General features: G+C 46.2%; 1 protein-coding gene across 2 annotated transcripts in view; it reads left to right on the forward strand.

Annotated features, from left to right (window-relative positions):
* LOC143475141 (uncharacterized) overlaps window positions 1-5,039 on the forward strand; it is a 13,600-nt gene extending 8,561 nt beyond the window's left edge. For both annotated transcript variants that reach the window (XM_076972886.1, XM_076972887.1), the window contains 9 exons: window positions 47-211; window positions 353-515; window positions 2,139-2,246; window positions 2,369-2,471; window positions 3,436-3,723; window positions 4,042-4,114; window positions 4,252-4,341; window positions 4,480-4,601; window positions 4,900-5,039. In XM_076972886.1, the coding sequence (XP_076829001.1) occupies window positions 47-211; window positions 353-515; window positions 2,139-2,246; window positions 2,369-2,471; window positions 3,436-3,723; window positions 4,042-4,114; window positions 4,252-4,341; window positions 4,480-4,594 (1,105 nt within the window). In that variant the 3' untranslated portion in view covers window positions 4,595-4,601; window positions 4,900-5,039. The remainder of the gene's footprint in view (window positions 1-46; window positions 212-352; window positions 516-2,138; window positions 2,247-2,368; window positions 2,472-3,435; window positions 3,724-4,041; window positions 4,115-4,251; window positions 4,342-4,479; window positions 4,602-4,899) is intronic.
* Window positions 5,040-18,586: the final 13,547 nt, after the last annotated feature.

Here is an 18,586-nt window from a genome sequence, read left to right on the forward strand (position 1 = left end):
TGTGTACAATGTACAGATCTGTGTTGGTGTGGTTTGTGTCTGTCAGCGAGGTGGAGCAGAGAGAGCATGGAGACGATAACCTGGAGAGAAAGAAACAGGAGGAGGGCAAGGAGAAGAGCAGAGAGAAGGAGGGCTCCCTCGGAGTGGAGGAAATGGAACCTCCTCTCTCCCCTGTGCCCACCTCCCACAACAACCACAGCAGCATAGACGAGTATGTGGGGGGGGGTGTGTGTGTGGGTGGGGAGGGAGGCTGTCCGATTGTATGTATTTATCATATGTTTATATACTCGTTTGTAATCTCTCTCTCTCTCTCTCTCTCTCTCTCTCTCTCTCTCTCTCTCTCTCTCTCTAGCTTGCAGGAGTATATCTCGTGTGAAGGTGTTTCTCTGCAGAGAGCAAGACAGTTCTTAGAGAAAGAGACCAGCTGTCTGAGAGCGAGACAAGCGGCACTAAGGACGGCCCACCCCAGCCCGCAGAGGTCCGCTGCAGGAGGTTCTGCTCAGCCTCTCTGCCAGGTCCGTCAAGTCTAGTCAGTTTTATTTATAAAGCGCTTTTTACAAAACATGGTGTCACAAAGCAGCTTCACGAGCGCATGGGTCCAGATCCCTAATGAGCAAGACGGGGGTGAGTGTGGCAGAGACAAACTCCCTAGGTGGATTAGGAAGAAACCTTGGGAGGACCAAGACCCAAAAGGGAAGCCATGCTCCATTGGCCCAGCAACTTTAAGTTCATATTTATAGTCCTGTGTCTATCTGAGCAGTCACAGTCTCTCCAATATGGATGCTGGGCCTCAGGTAGGATGCTGGCCGTATTGGCACATGCATCCACGGCATCAGCACATCCACTGGCAACCCAGAGCATCTTCTAGCTGCTTTATGGAATTGTCTTTGTAGAAACATGTAGTAAAGATACAGAATGCAGGTTAAATATGTAAAATCAAATTAAACTTCCATATATATAGTACACGTGCCAGTGATTTAGCATGTGGCTCCAGCAGGCTTATCCCTAGCAGCATAACTAAATGGAGGGGCCTGGAGGTGACCACAGGCATGAGGGTACTGAGACATTACTCTGCCTTTGGCTGTAATCTTGTAGTTTTCGGAGCTGAGCGCATTTCTGCGCTTTGAGAGAGCAGCAGGTGAGATGGATTATGGTATGCAGTGAGTTCACTCGGATATTGTGGAGGACTATTTCATGCTTTATAGGCCAACAGAAGAATTTAAAAATCAGTTTGATATTTAACCAGGAGCCAGTGCAACGCTGAGAGAGTAGGACTAATGTGATGGACTTCTCAAGGCCTAGTTAGGACTCTGGCTCTTGGATTCAAATGCAGCAAGTTGGACTTTCTTCAGGGACTGTTTAGAGCATCCAGTTAAAAGACAGTTACAGTAGTCCAATCTTGATGAGATTGTGGACCAGTTTCTCTGCATCTGATACCGAACGTACATGTCTCAACTTGGCAATATTACATGAAGTTGCAAAGGCAGCATTAGTGACATTGACATAGTGACATGTGTGTGAAAAATGAAAGATCCAAATCACTAGAGACACCTAAACTTTTAGCAGGAGATTCAGGTGTTACTGAAAAGCCATCTAGTGTAATAAGAAGATTCGACCAATTGCTTCTTGCAGTCTTGGATCCAAGAAGTAACACCTCAGTTTTATCAGAATTTAGAAGAAGAAAATTAGACGCCATCCAGTTCTTTATTTCTTGGATGCAGTTGACAGTTTTGGTAGTAGTATTGACATCATCCAAATTAGAAGATATATATAACTGAGTATCATCTGCATAGCAATGGAAGCTAATACCATGCCTACAAATGCTTGTTAGCCTATATAATGAGAATAACATGGGACCCAATACAGATCCTTATGAGTATTCATTATTTTCAAGTACAAATTGGTAACGATTGTTCAGGTAGGATTTGAACCAGGAGAGTGATTGACCTTTATCTGAGAATATTAAGAGATTTTAAGACTACTTTAAGACTTAAAGTTTAGACTTTAGTTTCAGTGCTGTGGTGGGTCTAAGCACGTTAGGTCTTGCAGTGCCTACAGCCATGTAGCCAGGTCAGATAGGAGACAGTAGGAAGCATGAGTGTAGTTCCTCTTAGATGTTCTGCTCCCCTGTGCTGTAGGAGGTGAGTGAGCAGGAGAAGCTGAGGGAGACGGTCCAGAAGGACCACACGCTCCTGAGAAAGAAAGAGGAGAGACTCAGCCAGCTGGAGACGTCACTGGCAGAGGAGGTAACACACACACACACACACACACACACACACACACACACACACACGCGTATGCCTGCACCCACACACTTACGTACAAACCCACATTAATACCTACCTGGGCTTTACAATGTTTTTCTCAGCTGTCATGTGATGAAGGCGAGCGGCTGGTGGGAGATCGGAGAGTCTCATTTGATGTCAGAGACTCAGAGACGAGCAGAGACGAGTATGGCCAAGAGGAGACGAGTGAGAGACAAACTCTGAATGCACAACACGCACACACGGGCAGACATTTTGAGAAGGCACTAATTTTGGTTTTCACAAAGTTTACTACCATAGTTTTTTTTTATGGTGGCAATTTGTATTGATTCTAGATTGTGAAGTGTGGTTAGATGAATTGCAATTAATTGCAAAGTCATTCCCTGTGATGAAAATGACCTTTTACAATACAAAATTACAATACAAAATTATTGCATTACGGCTCCTCCATTTCAGTTAATGGAGATCATTTCAGTGATGATCTCGTTAGCTCAGGAGATAAAAAGTTGATGAGGATAAGACAGCTGACATCAATCCGTCATGCTGATTAGAAGAGAAGACTGGTTGCTTTAAAAGGGTAGTGGTGCGTTTACGTTTTCTCCTGTTAACCATGGTCACCTCCAAGGAAACACGTTCAGTCATCATTGCATCAAAAGGGTTTCACAGGCAAGGACAGTGCGGCTTGTACGATGCACCCCAATCAACCATTTATCCAGTCACTAAGGACTTTGGGGAGAGTGCTTCAAGTTGCATGAAGGAGGCTTCAGGGAGCGTCTCCTACAGGAGCGTCTCCTACAGAGGAGGCAGCTATGAGCCTCCTCACACCATCAAAGTGTGGGGTCACTCCCAATGTTGCCTAAGCAAAGCACAGCCATGAATAAGGGAAGGTATCAAAACATCCTTCCAGAACAACTTCTCCCAACGATTCAGGAGCAGTTTAGCAACAAACAATTATGGACTGTTAATAATTGTAATTCATTATATCACATAAACATTTGACAAAAGGTTCTTAAAAAAATAAACTGAGGAAGCAAACTGTGAAAACTAAAAATTTGCCCACAACTGTAAGCAGCTCTAGAGTCCACTCTGGTCTTGTTGGTTCATAGTTGTCTGATGTTTTTATCTCTCTAGCAGTAATACACCCAAACCCTGGTCTTGCTCTCTGTTTCAGCACATGCAGTGCCAGTGAAAGTGCAGCAGTTAGCAGAGTCCCTGCAGCAGATCTCTGGCCAGCTGAACACAGTGCTGGGTGCACTGGGATCTCTCACTGGGAGGACCGTCCAGCCCCTCCCTCAGCCACCTCCGTCCTCCTCCTTCCCTCCTGCCCCGTCCTGGGCATGGACACCAAGCCCCGCCTCCTCTTCATTGGCCAATCAGAACAGTTTCTTACACTGTTCTGTCCCAAAAACACACGGGTCTGACCTTCATTTGAACTCCCACTGGAGCAAACTCTTCCCTGGTACGTAGAGACAGACACACCCCAAACATTAGCAGTGATGAGCAGTGGTCACCTCAGTGGGCTGCAGTAACTTTCACTAATGCTTCATTTCTTCATCACTCATAAAATACAAATAGAAAATTTCTGCCTCTCCCTCAAGCACAAACCAGTCACTGCTGGATTTATAGCCTTTTTTGCATAGTTGATGACCTCCATTGATTTTCTGTGCTTGGATAATGCCGATCTTTTCCAGTGCAAGTGTGGTGCAGTGTAGAGACCTGCTTCAGATTAGCTTCAATCTAAACCGCACTACCTGTATTAAGACTGCTCTGATTTTAGGAGTTTCCATGGATACCAGTGCCCGCTATCCCATGAGGGCTACCAGAGCATATAGTGGATACACTCCAGCAAGGTGACTACACACACTTGCACACCTGTGCAGGCTCGCTCACAATCTCTCACTCTCACTCACAGGGTCAGTGCTGCTGTTGATTTTGAAAGGAAAATTGATGAACTCATACAGTGCTTTTCCATTATGTGTGTGTGTAGTCTCTCCTCTGAGCTAGATAGCCAGAGGCTGCAGAGACTGATTGAAGACAACAAAAGGTGGCTGGAATCACAACGCAAAGACCCAAATGTGTATCCTTTCACAATCTCTCTCTCCCCCTCAGTTTATACACATGTACGTATCACACACAAACCAGTACGGGAACAGAATGCATCATATTTTCACACACACTCTCTTGCACCCATGTACTCTCCTGAACCTCTGCCCAGGCCTCTCTTCACACGCTACCCAGCTGCCCCACCCACCAATGGGCTGGTCCAGCTCGGCCTGGACGAGAACAATCAGATCAAGGTCTACCATTACCGAAGAGGCACAACCCACTGATGTCCATGTATGTCCAGTTCAAACAAATCAGTGGATAGACAGAATACAAACATGCCATCAGCATGTACACATTACAGGTGATGTTGCTGACAAAGTAAAGTCAGATTTAGCATAGTACTTTGAAATTCCTTTTTGATAAAAACATTTCTCATCTAATTGAAATTCAGATGGCATATCTAACTGTAATTAGAGATTAAGGTATTTCCGCCTACATAACACATTGCAGTGGTGGATTATACTTATTAAGATGGCGGTGGCAGTGTTGGATGTGGCTAAAACGAGCTGGAACGTCGTCTTTCCTGCAGGTGCTGAACCTGCGCTCTGGCGTGTCCCGCATGGCGGTGGTGACCTTGAGGGAGTTGTACTCCAGCCTGCAGAAAGGGATGGACCAGGAAGTGGAGGTTACAGCTAAGGTCCTCCTCCACAAAGCAGCGGAGTCCAATGGCTTCATCAGGCAGGACGTGGACACAGCTCTGGACAGCATGGTGCAGAACTGCACCCCCATTCGGAGCATGAACGCCCTTCTCGCTGGAGGACTCTGGTCAGTTAGCATGCAGTGAGCTTTAAACTGTGGCTAACACAAGAAGCTAACACAGCACTAATTTTGGCTGCTGTTTTTTGCTGCTGTTTTTACCTCTCCAATGTTCTTTCAAAATATTGCCCTGGCCTATATCAATATTTTTATTTATTTATCCTCTTATATGTTATTTTTATTGCGTTCCATCTCCACTCTGCTGATCCAAACTGCCCTTCACAATGCTTAAAAAATAGGCTAGTTAGCTAGCTCACAGAGGACATACAAACATTTTCTGTTTAAAAATACACATGTACACTAACTGGTGCAAGCTAAGCAATCGAATAGAATATGATCATTTGATTGTGCACTTAGATCATACATAAGGGTTTTAAGTTTCTTTATAGAAGCTAAAAGTTGTACTGTATACATTGATTGGATGGATTAATAGTTATTACTATTATTATAATAGTTATTTTTTTCCTTCTGTTTTCCTCAAAAGTAATCTGAATGCTGCAGTAAGAAAGTGTACTGCTCGGCACTTGGCTACTTTGGTAGAGAAGATTGGTGCTGGCCGCTTATTGTCTGGGGCGAAAGACGTCACACCGCGAATTATTCCTGCAGACTCCAAGTTGGCACAGGACTCTTCACAAGAAACCAAGTTAGTACTGGGATCAGAACGAGAATTCTACAAAGCTTATTCAGTTTCCCAGATAGTAATATTTTGCTGATTCTTTTAGTCTCCTAGTCTGATACTCTGAAATCAGCAAATGCTGCTAAATTGTAGAGTAATAGAAGCACTATCGTGTTTTCTAGACACAGACAGCCTTGTAAAATTGCGCCCTGGTAAGATAAATGGTTGGTGTGCTGTGAGTTACGGGTCCCTCACGGTTCTCTCCTGTTTTGGGGTCTGTTCCTCGTCTCAGGCGCTTGGGCCGGCGTATCCTGCTGTTCCTGTCCTCCCACCACGACTTTGATAAGATGGTGGAAAAGTACATCCCTGCCAAAGACCTGGCAACCATCAGGGACACTGTCCTCACTCTGAAATCCAAGGTAGCGGTTCATGTTTGGATACATGATGAGGATTTTTAATCCCATCCACTATGCCCCATGTTAACTCATTAAACAAATGTATGTGTAGACATATATTGTAAACAAATACTCGAGTACAGGGCAGTGTGTGGCACCACACATTGTATTTACAGTAGGGCATGCACAGTGTAGTCCCAGACCCAGTAGTTAAAGGACAGAGCATGGTTCAAAATGAACCGGCTTAAATTTCAAATACATTTATCAAAAAACTATTCTTTCAGAAAGTCATTCCACTGATATGCTAAGAGATGCCAGATATAAAAAAGATAAAAGATTTACCAGAAATACTATAATTCCTATATTAATTAATAATATTTATAATATTGATAATAATCATTCCAGAGAGTTACCATAGTTACCAAATACTGTCACTTTAATTGAATGAAATCTTTCTAGTTTAAGAAAATGCTTCTGTAATAACCCAGTGCTGTCCAGGGTTGATTTATTTATCATTGTTCCTTTTAAATGTTCTTTTTATAGAGCTGGTTAGGGAACTTTACCCCTGCAAGCCACAACTGGTTGAGCAGAAGGTGCTCCCTCTGCTCTGGTAGCTCCTGGGGACCTCCAGCAACAGTGGTACAATCCACGGGAGGGGTGGAAGCGTGAGGGGGCCACTGTCCACCTATGCCAAGCCCTTCATGCTCACATGGGCCCCGCGCTGCTGGACTGCGCTGGTTACCAACCTTCCAATATCCGCAAGAGCCTAAGAGAGATTGTGAAGAACCTCCCGACCACATGAGAGCTGCCAGCCAGACCTCCAGACCAAAATAAAGCCCAACATGGATTCTACTTGAGGATGGAGATGTTTGTGCATTTCTTACTGTGCCTGCACTCTAAATGAAAGAGAGACGAAGAAAGTCAAACGTTTTTAACATTTTGAATTAGCAGAAAGCTAAATCCTTAAACTCAGAAGTCCTTTTAAATAAGGAGCACAGATTTTAGTGAATCACATCAGGTTTAACACACCTAGGAGCTCTGCTCTTTTTGCACTTTGAAATACTAACACTTATGATAACTGTTGTCATGGTGACTATAGATATATATTGTTCAATGATTGTTATTTTCTGTTGACATATCCTGAGGTAACTGTGCAGAATGTAATTTATCACATACACAAGAAACAAGGATCTGGGGGGTATTCCACGAAGCGAGCTATCTCAGTAAGCCGGGCTTTTTAAGACAAGCCTGGCTCATTTTGCTCAAATTCGGTTCCACAAAAGAGGCGAGACTTGAGCCTCGCTCAGTTACTACAGCAACATATACGTTTGAACTAACCTGCTCTGTACCAGGCTAGAGTTGAGGCTTAGCTTAGCGGGACCGCTTCTATTGGCTGAGCAGCGTGATGTCAGTCTCGCCATCCGGGAAACTGAATTGAGGAACAAGGTTCCACTGTAGTTCTATCCATTAAATTGCTGTGGATGTAGCATATAATATCATATCTTTATACATTTAATTGAGTACTGTAATTATTAGTTTGGAATGATTGCAGGTTATTATTATCAAAATTTTATAATTATATTTCCAAATGCAATATATATTTCGATCTTAAAGAGTACATATTCATTGTTAATCACTGAGGTTTCTGCACATTTTAATGTGTTTGTCACGGTGGGGAGCCCGGGTCGCCACCAGAGGGCGCAGGCCACAGCTCGCACTGCCTCACCACACACGCCCCCGAGCACCAGACCACTCCCTCGGTCCCAGTCACCACATTACTAACACCTGTCGGTAATTATGTTGTGCACCTTTTATACCCCGCAGGTCGTTCGGTCCAGTGCTGCACATTGCCCCGTCAGAGCTCTACGCTGGACCTCTCTGGCTTCTCTTGTAGCTTGTACCTTGTTTCGGCTATTGAAGCTTTTCTGTTTGCATACTGAACAGCATGGATAATAAAGACCATTCTGTACAACCCTCGCCTTCGGCCGCCTCTGTTCCCGCGTCACAGAATGTGCAGCCTGGAGCGGCCGGAGGCGAGGAGCCCTCCACTCTGGAGATTCTTGCTCATCAGGGGAGGGCTCTAGGTAAGCAGCAGCAGGAGCTCCAGGAGCTCCGTGCGGTTCTCGCGACACTCACCACTTGCATGCAGAGTTTATCTGTGCAGGCTACCACGGAGAGAACCAGACCGGCCAGAGCTCTCATCGCCCCTCCCGAGCCATATGGAGGGGATCCCGAGCGCTGCGAAGGTTTTCTGGTGCAGTGCCAGCTGCACTTCGCCAGTGGTCCGCAGCTCGGGGACGGAGAAAAAGTAGCGTTCGTGGTGTCACGCCTGAAAGAGAAGGCTTTAGACTGGGGCGCGGCCCAGCTCACCGCCAACGCACCGTTTGTTACTAACTATGATAATTTCATTCAAGAATTCAAGGCGGTGTTTAACCATCCTAGGAGAGGGAGAGCGTGCGGACAGAGTCTGCTACAGCTGCGCCAGGGCAGCCGCAGCGCAGCGGAGCACGCCCTTGAATTCCGCACCCTGGCGGCTCGGACAGGGTGGAATGACGCTGCCCTGATGGACGTTTTTTTGGCCGGACTGAAGCCAGAGCTGAAGGCAGAGTTATCCTGTCGGCCAGAGGAGCTGGGGTTCAACCAGGTGGTACACCTAGCCATCACGTTTGACCGACTCCTCCAAGAGAGAAAGGGAGGCGCTTCTCTATCCGTCACCCCGCAGGTTCCCGTGTCGGCACCACCCCGTGAGACGACTGCCGCTGAACCCATGGAGATGGGCGAGACCGCTCCCCTCCGGAGGAACACCGGCTTCAGGAGGGGACGGGCTCGGGTGAGTAATTCCTTATTGGGCAATTTATTGACGTGGCAGGTCTCAGTGTCTCACGGGGAGGTGTCTCTGGATCTCTTTGCCCTAGTGGACTCGGGAGCCTCGGGGAACATCATGAGGAGAAGCGTAGCGGATCGGCTGGGTGTGCCACTGAAACGACTGGAGGAACCTCGACGCGTGCGGGCACTGGACGGACGGCCTGTGGGCGGGGGATTTATATGTTTTCGCACTGCACCTGTTACACTAGTCATACAAGGTCACCAGGAGCAGATTAGTTTTTACATCCTCCCCTACACACGTCACCCACTCACGTTAGGTCTCCCCTGGTTAAGATTGCACAACCCGGTGATAGACTGGAATAAGGGAAGCCTGTTAAAATGGGTTGCGCCTCTGCGGGGCGCTCGGTCCTCTCCCCGTGTGTTTGCTCAATCCACCAGCATCGAGAGCCCGAACATCAAGACCAACCAGGTTATCCCTGCTCCATATAAAGACCTGGCAGAGGTTTTCAGTTCCTCCAAAGCTGCACAGCTTCCCCCTCACCGTTCTTGGGACTGTCACGTCACGCTTAAGCCCGGTTCCACTCCTCCGCGCGGTCGCGTCTACCCGTTGTCACAAGAGGAGGAGAAGGTAATGGATCAGTATATTAAGGAGGCACTCGCACAAGGTTATATCACTCCCTCCACTTCGCCTGCCTCAGCCAGCGTCTTTTTCGTTAAGAAAAAGGATGGGGGGTTGAGGCCATGCGTGGATTATCGAGGGCTCAATTCCCTCTTAGTGAATTTCTCCTACCCGCTGCCGCTGGTGCCTTCGGCACTAGAGCAGTTGCGGTCAGCGAGAATTTTCACTAAACTCGATCTACGCAGCGCCTACAATCTCATCCGCATTCGCAAGGGGGATGAGTGGAAGACGGCGTTTAGCACTACGACTGGGCATTACGAGTACCGCGTCTTGCCCTACGGCTTGGCGTCGGCTCCGTCGTTCTTCCAGGCGTTTATTAACGAGGTCCTGAGGGAATATTTGAATGGATGTGTTGTCGCCTATATTGATGATATTTTGATCTATTCACAAACCCTGGACCAACACGTGCGTGATGTGCGCGCTGTCCTGGGCACGCTCCTGCGCAATAACCTATATTGCAAGCTGGAGAAGTGCGAGTTCCACCTTTGCGAGGTGAACTTCCTGGGTTACACCATCAGGCCAGGCTCCGTTCACATGCAGTCAGGTAAGGTGGATGCGGTCGTGAAATGGACTCAGCCTCACACGCGGTGCGAGCTTCAGAGGTTTCTGGGCTTCGCAAATTTTTACAGGCGGTTCATTCGCGGGTATAGCCAAATCGCGAGGCCACTTACTGATCTGTTACGGGGGGGAAGAAAAAAGTTGAGCTGGACAACAGAGGCTACGAGGGCGTTTGGCGACCTTAAGAAGGCTTTTATACAAGCGCCCGTACTACACCAACCCGATCCCAACAAGCCGTTCATAGTGGAGATAGACGCCTCCAACGTTGGTGTAGGTGCTGTGCTGTCTCAACGCCCGAAGAAAAACAGCTCGCTCAGACCGATAGCCTTCTATTCCAAAAAGCTAACCGCAGCGGAACGTAACTACGGTGTGGGCGGCCGTGAGCTGCTAGCTATGCGCAAGGCTTTCGGCGAGTGGCGTCACTGGCTCGAGGGGGCGAGACACCCTTTTACAGTCGTCACCGACCATAAGAACCTCGAATACATAAAAACCACCAAACGCATGAACGCTCGCCAAGCTCGGTGGTCACTGTTCTTCTCCAGGTTCCGCTTCCAGGTTACTTACCGGCCTGGGGAGAAGAACCAGCGAGCAGATGCATTATCCAGGTCCTTCCCGGGCAGTAAGGACTCCACCAGTGATGAGCCGGTGATAAGCCCTGAGTGTTTCCTGGGAACTGTGGATTGGGAGATTGACAGGGCGATTGCTGCAGCGAATCCACATCCGAGCTGTCCACCGCACCGCAGGTACGTGCCTCCCGCACAGCGCACTGCCCTTATCAACTGGGCACACACGTCGGTGGGAACAGGACACCCCGGGGCTTCCAAGACAGCCCAGTTATTAGGAGCCAGGTATTGGTGGCCTGGGTTACACCGTGACGTGTTGAACCACGTAGCCTCCTGCGCTGTGTGTGCGCGTAGCAAGGTGCCGAGGACTCCTCCAGCGGGCAAGCTCCTTCCTCTCCCTGTGCCAGAACAGCCGTGGACGCACATCGCCCTTGACTTCATCACCGATCTCCCTCCATCTGAAGGTAACACAGTCATATTGGTGGTGATAGACAGATTTTCAAAGATGGTTCGGTTCCTCCCTCTGCCTGGCCTGCCCACCGCGTGGGAGACGGCGGACCTTCTGTTCCGGCACATATTCCGGCAGTTCGGTCTGCCGGAGGATATTGTGTCGGACAGGGGCCCGCAGTTTACCTCGCGTGTGTGGCGGGAGTTCCTGTCTAAACTGAACGTGACTGTCAGCCTAACATCTGGATATCACCCTCAGGCCAACGGACAGGTGGAGCGCGCCAATCAGGAAGTAGGACGGTTCCTGCGCGCTTACTGTAGTGAGCACACAGACACGTGGTGCGCCCTGCTGCCATGGGCTGAATACGCACAAAACTCCCTTACCCATTCCAGCACGGGGAAAACGCCATTCGAGTGCGTGTTCGGCCGTCAACCACCTCTGTACCCCTGGAACGTCGCCTCCTCTGATCAGCCAGTTGTCGAGGAGTGGTGCAGACGGAGCGAGAGGGTGTGGGAGGACACCCATCGGCGCCTGAGGGAAGCTATCAGACGGTTCAAACATAAGGCGGACCGCAGAAGGAGCGAGGCTCCCTCCTACCAGGTGGGTGACAAGGTGTGGGTGTCCACCGGAGATGGACGCCTGGGTAGGAGGGGTAAGCTAGGGGAGAAGTACGCGGGTCCCTACATCATCCTCAAGCGCGTTAATCCAGTGACGTACAAGATCAGCCTGCCCGAAGACCGACGCGCTTCCCGCGCGTTTCACGTGTCCGCCTTAAAACCGTACAGACAGGGGCCCTTGGAGGACGTGGTGACGACAGCGCCGCCCTCTCCGCTGCAGCTATCTGACGGTCCTGCCTACCTTGTGGAGCGGCTGGTGGACTCCCGACGTCGCAAGGGAAAGATGCAGTACCTGGTGGACTGGGTTGGCTACGGTCCCGAGGAACGTTCTTGGATCCCGGCCTCCCAGGTCCTGGGCTCCTCCCTCATCGCCGACTTCCACCGAGAGCATCCGGACCGGCCGGCCCCGAGGAGACCAGGGCGGCCTCGTGGTGGTCGGCGGGAGGAGCCCTTGGGGAGAGGCTCTGTCACGGTGGGGAGGCCGGGTCGCCACCAGAGGGCGCAGGCCACAGCTCGCACTGCCTCACCACACACGCCCCCGAGCACCAGACCACTCCCTCGGTCCCAGTCACCACATTACTAACACCTGTCGGTAATTATGTTGTGCACCTTTTATACCCCGCAGGTCGTTCGGTCCAGTGCTGCACATTGCCCCGTCAGAGCTCTACGCTGGACCTCTCTGGCTTCTCTTGTAGCTTGTACCTTGTTTCGGCTATTGAAGCTTTTCTGTTTGCATACTGAACAGCATGGATAATAAAGACCATTCTGTACAACCCTCGCCTTCGGCCGCCTCTGTTCCCGCGTCACAGTGTTGGTTTAATCTTCACAAATTCAGGTCAGTGTAAAATGGAATACAGTGTCTAATCGCAGTTATGGTGCAGAAACATACATTAGTATAAACTCTATATCACAAAAAATACAATTCTTTGTACCTGAGTATTAATAATTATTAATACTGAGTAATTTAGGTGAAGATACTTTTAGGTATATATTTATCCCCATACTTCCTCTTTTGTGTTCAAATTACAAGCAAATCATATCACTCTGCAATTTATATATGTTCAGTATAAATAATGTAAATGTGTGGTTAACTTAATGGTGCAAAAAGGAAATGGACACAGACAACTACCTTACCAAGATTTTCATACAGGTGATACAAATAATCCAAAATGTAGGCTATAAAAGAGCAGCTAACAGTGAAGGCTGAAGGCTGATTGACCATGGCATGCCCATTTGTAGAGAATCCAGTAGATGAGGGAGCGTGTATAGTGTGCAGAGCATTCATGCTACCAGCTCCAAGGTCATTCCAGGACAGGACAGATCCACCTGGCTTTCCAGATGACTACTTATTTGTTCAGAAGACACAGTATTATATATCTTTGTAAATTACTGGGGCCATATATTGAGAAGACCACTAGACGTAGTAAAGCTCTTACCAAACCCCAAACGGTCTGTATCACTTTGCGCTTCTTTGCCAGTCGTGCATTTCTGTACAGCGTTGGGGATGCATAACATCTTAGTAAGGCAACGGTCTGCCGCGAAATTCGAAAGGTTTACCTTGCGCTTAAGCGTTTCCTTAATATATTCATGAAATTCCCTGGTCACAGAGGCATCCTTCCCATCCTTTTCAGAACAGCTGTCATGTATTCATGAGAAGTAGTGTTGGTTTGATCAGTAACTTGGAGTCAATCAATCAATCAAATTTTATTTATATAGCGCTTTTTACAACAGTTGTTGTCACAAAGCAGCTTTACAAGTGCCGAGTCCTAGCCCCCAGAGAGCAAGCCAAGGGCGACAGTGGCAAGGAAAAACTCCCTAGTTTTTTTGCATGAGGAAGAAACCTTGAGAGGAACCAAGACTCAGGGGGGGAACCCATCCTCCTCTGGCCGACACCGGTCACCATGACAACAACAACAATTTAGACAGAAAGAAAATAAAGAAAAGGAAAAGATGTAGTAATGTCCATCATGGTGTAGGTTTATCCGGTCAGGCAGTAGGGGGCTGGCACTGGAGTTAAATGTATACGACTTTAACAGATGCTCTTATCCAGAGCACTTACCAAAGTGCTTTGTATTCATCTTAATCAACTATTTCATGCTAAAATTCATTCAATTCAAAACGCATTGAATTCTCTAGGATTTTCAAATGTCATTGGTGCTATAGACTGTACTCACATCTGGATAAAGGCTCCATCTGTACCCATGGAGGCAGACTATGTGAACCAAAAAATTATTTCACAGCATCAATGTACAGGTACATGCAAGTTTTGCCTACCCAACAGAAAATGTAAAGCATGTCAGTTCATGGGTTTGAACAACTTTCACCCTTTGTCACTTTTGCCATTGTTCTAAATGGTTTGCACCAGCCAATTTCTATTCTCCAACATTGAGGTAAAATGGCCCGGCTCGGTGCACAATATTTCGTGCCTCCTCACTGGCACAGAGGTTTGCCCAAGGTAAGAACACTCCAACCACACAAAATAGTGCAGATTTGGCCTCAGTGTTTAACTCTTCTCCTTATAATTGTAGGTGCTTTTCCTGGCTTATTGCTTAGGGATAGGGGTTACCCCTGCCAACCTTTTCTCCTTACCCCATATGCAGACCCTACAACAGATGCAGAGAGGAGGTTCAATCGTGCACATTCTAAGACAAGGGCATGCAGTGAGATGGCAAGAGCAGATTTAACTGCTTGCGCCATCTCAGAGTCACCCCTGAGAGAGCCTGTGATATCGTAGCACCCTGTGCAGTTTTGCACAATGTGGCAATACTGCAAAAAGAAGAAATGCCAAGAGTGCAGTTGGAGCAATGGGAAGATGGCATTTTAATTGCAGACCACATGGATGGTAGAGCTATGAGGGACATGTATGCAAACACTTACTTTGGTTAAGGGAATATTTTGTTTGCATTTGTTCATTAACACTATTAACATAAAACAAGACGGCTTTTTTTTGGAAAGAGAAATTTATTAATTGTCTTGCTGAGCCTGTGGACAGAAGAAACTTTGATTTACTTATCTTGCAAAAACAAGCATATTAAAGTGAGACCTTTTTGCAAATACTCACATTTTTCTCCATTTTCTTTATTTCAAGCTCCAACTTCCATATTTTTAGTTTTTTGTATTGCAGATCTGCTTTTTTACATTCTATATCTTGGAGCAAGAACCTTTTGTAGATCTCACTAATCTCAGATTCCTTTAAGACTGAAGTATAGTCAAGATTGAGAAGTATTTATTCATGTTGAACTGCATAACTACTACTCACGTGTTCTCTTGCAGAGGTGTGAGCTCTGGACATGGAGGCCTGAGGGTCTTCTCTCTGTTCTTCCATTTCCTTTAAATACAACACAAATCATGAGATCACACAGCACATTAACAGACAGATACATAGACACACACGCCTTACAGAACAGGCAGACACTGTGTCCTCATTCTCCTGTACCATCCTGGATGGTCCGGCAATCTCCCCCTGCAAACAACAAATTAAGACACATAAATGTTAACGATCCTCAGGGTTCAGTCATAAGAAATAGGCTGGTTTATGGTACTCACATCATTGTCAAATACAGGAGGGTCTAAAAGAGTCCGCACACCCCCCACCACTGTAGTCATCAAGAATACAATAATACTATGATGTAGCCTGTAAGAACAAACATGTAAAATCTGAGAAACAACTGAACCTACCTTTAACATAAGGCTGTGTATCATGAGGACAGACAGGATCAGATGATGTTCCTCCTTCAATTCCCACAATGATGGGGTGTCCGCTGTTTTGCTCTTGAGGTGTATTCTTCTTCTCTAGCAATGCTGTGATGATGAATGAAGAAGTCTCCGCCGACACTGTCTTAGTTGTCAATAATAAGTTTATTGTAAAAAAGAACAGCATCAAATCAAGCACCTAGGTCTTGCTTGAGAGAGGTCTCGGGCCAATTGTGAATCTCCTCTCTCGAACACTGCAAATCTACCCATATTTATATGCGAGTTACACAAAGGAGGTCTGATGCCCCTCACATCTGTAAACTCTATCATACATAAAGAAAAAGAAAAGCGAGTAGGGTGAGAAAGGGCCCACCAGACCTTTGACCCCTGAACTAGGGCCCCTTTTCCCCTAAACCAAAAAACATATGTAAACCACATTCTTCCCATTTGTTCAGCCCAACTCATCATAAGAAAAGAGAAATGAATTTTAAACCAGTTACAATTTAAACTTAAACACCACATAATGTATTACATAGGCACAGACACTACATATTTCCCCCCTTCGAGACTACGCAGAGTCTCGAAAAACAAAAGAAAATTTCATATTTGTTACATGTCATACATTTTTGTACCCATCACATTATAACAACTCTCCTACAGTGCTTCCTACAGCACACTTAACAATACAACATCTTGTGGAGTGTAAGAGCAAAAAACCTGTCAGGCAGATATCTTTCTTGAAATGTCCATCAAACAATCTAGACAGGAAAATTCTCTTACGGCCCCTCTGCCTAGGCGACCACATAAAGTACTCCAACCAATTTGAAAAAGGAAGATATTTCAAGCAAATGAAGTAGTTATATAGCTTAACAAATACATATAGAAACCTCAGAAAATAAAGTCAAAATGTTCAAATCCAGGCTGGTCGACCCATCGGACCTGAAATTCGAACCTTTCCTTACCTAGTTACCCCTTTCCCTAGCATCGAGGAAAAAACAAAACATCTGAGGTCCCACATGTACTCATCCAACTAACAGAAACATCATTCTATATCACCATCAACCATCATATTTGCTCATAGAATACATTCAAAACACATGATTATACTTTATTCAGATTAATATTATCACACAATCTACTAGTATGCAGATGTATATACGAAGGAAACCATATTGATGTGTCACTCTGCAGCTCCTCAGCAGCTTGACTCTCAGTGTAGTGTCGACAGCCTGTGGACTCTGGACACCATCTCTCAGCATCCTTGTTCAGAGTCCTTCTGTATTGTCCATTTTTTAGCTCCTGAACCCCTCATAGCAGCCTTCCCCACTATTTGTTCTGGAGGGGAAGAAAAAACACAAACCAGTATCTTTGCAAAAACAACAGACGTATGTGAATTAAACATCAAATACAGACTTAATCCTATATGGAAATGCAAAATTCACCATATCATACTTTCACACTCCAAATTATAAGTCACTTGTTCCATTTCCCCCCTACACACACTCACACACTCTATTGTACTAAAAACTACTAGAATACTAAAAAACAACAACAAATGTCAAAACAATAAATGTGAATAAAAATCAAAATGGATACTTTTCCACTAATTCACCTTCTATCACCACCTCCTCGTCATCACCTATATCAGACCTCTGCAACAACGGCATCTGAACTGAATCTCCAGGCATCACAACTCCAACCCATCTCAATATCATAGCCTTCGCAAAGGTCAACACCAGCGTACAACCACAAAACATCACAAACAATGATAGGAGAACCGCTATCAAAATCTGAACCATTGCTGCTCCCATTGATCCTAATCTCTCTCGCAACCAGGCATTCGCAGACCATCCAGCTCCTTCAGATGGACCAAACGCATCCCTAATGTTCTTCAATGCATCAATAACACTAGTCATATTATCAGAATTATCCGGAATCAAAGTATAACAGGCACCTCCAGTTAAGTTTAAAGCTACACACAAACCTCCCTGTTTGGCCAAAAGATAATCAAGAGCCATGTCATGCTTCAGCAACGTCAGACGGTGACTCCTCTGAGTATTTGTCAAATGATCAAAACCCTTTATAGTTTCATCTGCAAAACCCTGTAGGGTATAAGTAATATTATCAATATGATCTGCCAGAAATGTTACACCATACCATGGAAACAAACCTATACCCCACTTCTCTCCTAGACTTATCCTCCAATGGAAGGACTCCACCTCGTGAAATTGTGCTAGTTCTCTCCTTGGTCTATCTCCAGAAACAGCATCAGAGTGAACCTCATCAGATCTATTCCCTCTCTGAACAGAGAAAACCTCATACGGAAGCTTTAACGTTGCCATGTAACAGCATCCTGTCCATCCATGTGGCAAAAATATATATGCTCTAAAATTGAAGGCCATGTGCTTGGCGTTGGCACTTTCACCACACATGGACATTTCAATCTCCTTACTGATTTTACAGAATGAGTTAATTGCTGAAACCATAAGTTCCTACCTGCCCATTTGTCTGCAATTTGTAACACTGAAGAATCAAATCCAAAAGCCTTCCACTTAGCCTCTCTCCTTCTTCTTGTTATCCAGCAGCTGTATTTGATTAAGTTTTCTTAGAATCTCTTGATCTTGTTCTTTCTGGTCATGGTCTTTCTTCCTGTATAGCTCCACTTGATGGGCTATATGATCTGTATAAACACCCTTGGTCATACTTCCAAGACCAACTACTTCTGCCAGTTTGCTTCTTACAGGTAAGGGCAGCCCCTTCTGTATTTTTGCTCTCAGGATTGACTGCTCCATTTGATTCATATCTGGATCACGTCCTGTGACATTCCTCCACACTTGATGTGCTCTTGACACATAGGCTCTTGGGTTCTCTTCCTGTCCCAGTGGCTCAATGAGAATATTATCAGGATGTACGTTTGTCGGAAATGTATCTCTCAGTGCTCCCCACACTCGTCCTCTATTCGCAGAAAACAACTCAGGATCATTCACAGCAGTTCCCACATATCTATTCAGTCAAGCTTTCAGTATGATCTCTTCCATAGCTGGAACCCCTAGGAGATTAGCCAA

The sequence above is a fragment of the Brachyhypopomus gauderio genome, chromosome 14 (genome assembly GCF_052324685.1).
Source record: "Brachyhypopomus gauderio isolate BG-103 chromosome 14, BGAUD_0.2, whole genome shotgun sequence".
NCBI lineage: Eukaryota > Metazoa > Chordata > Actinopteri > Gymnotiformes > Hypopomidae > Brachyhypopomus > Brachyhypopomus gauderio.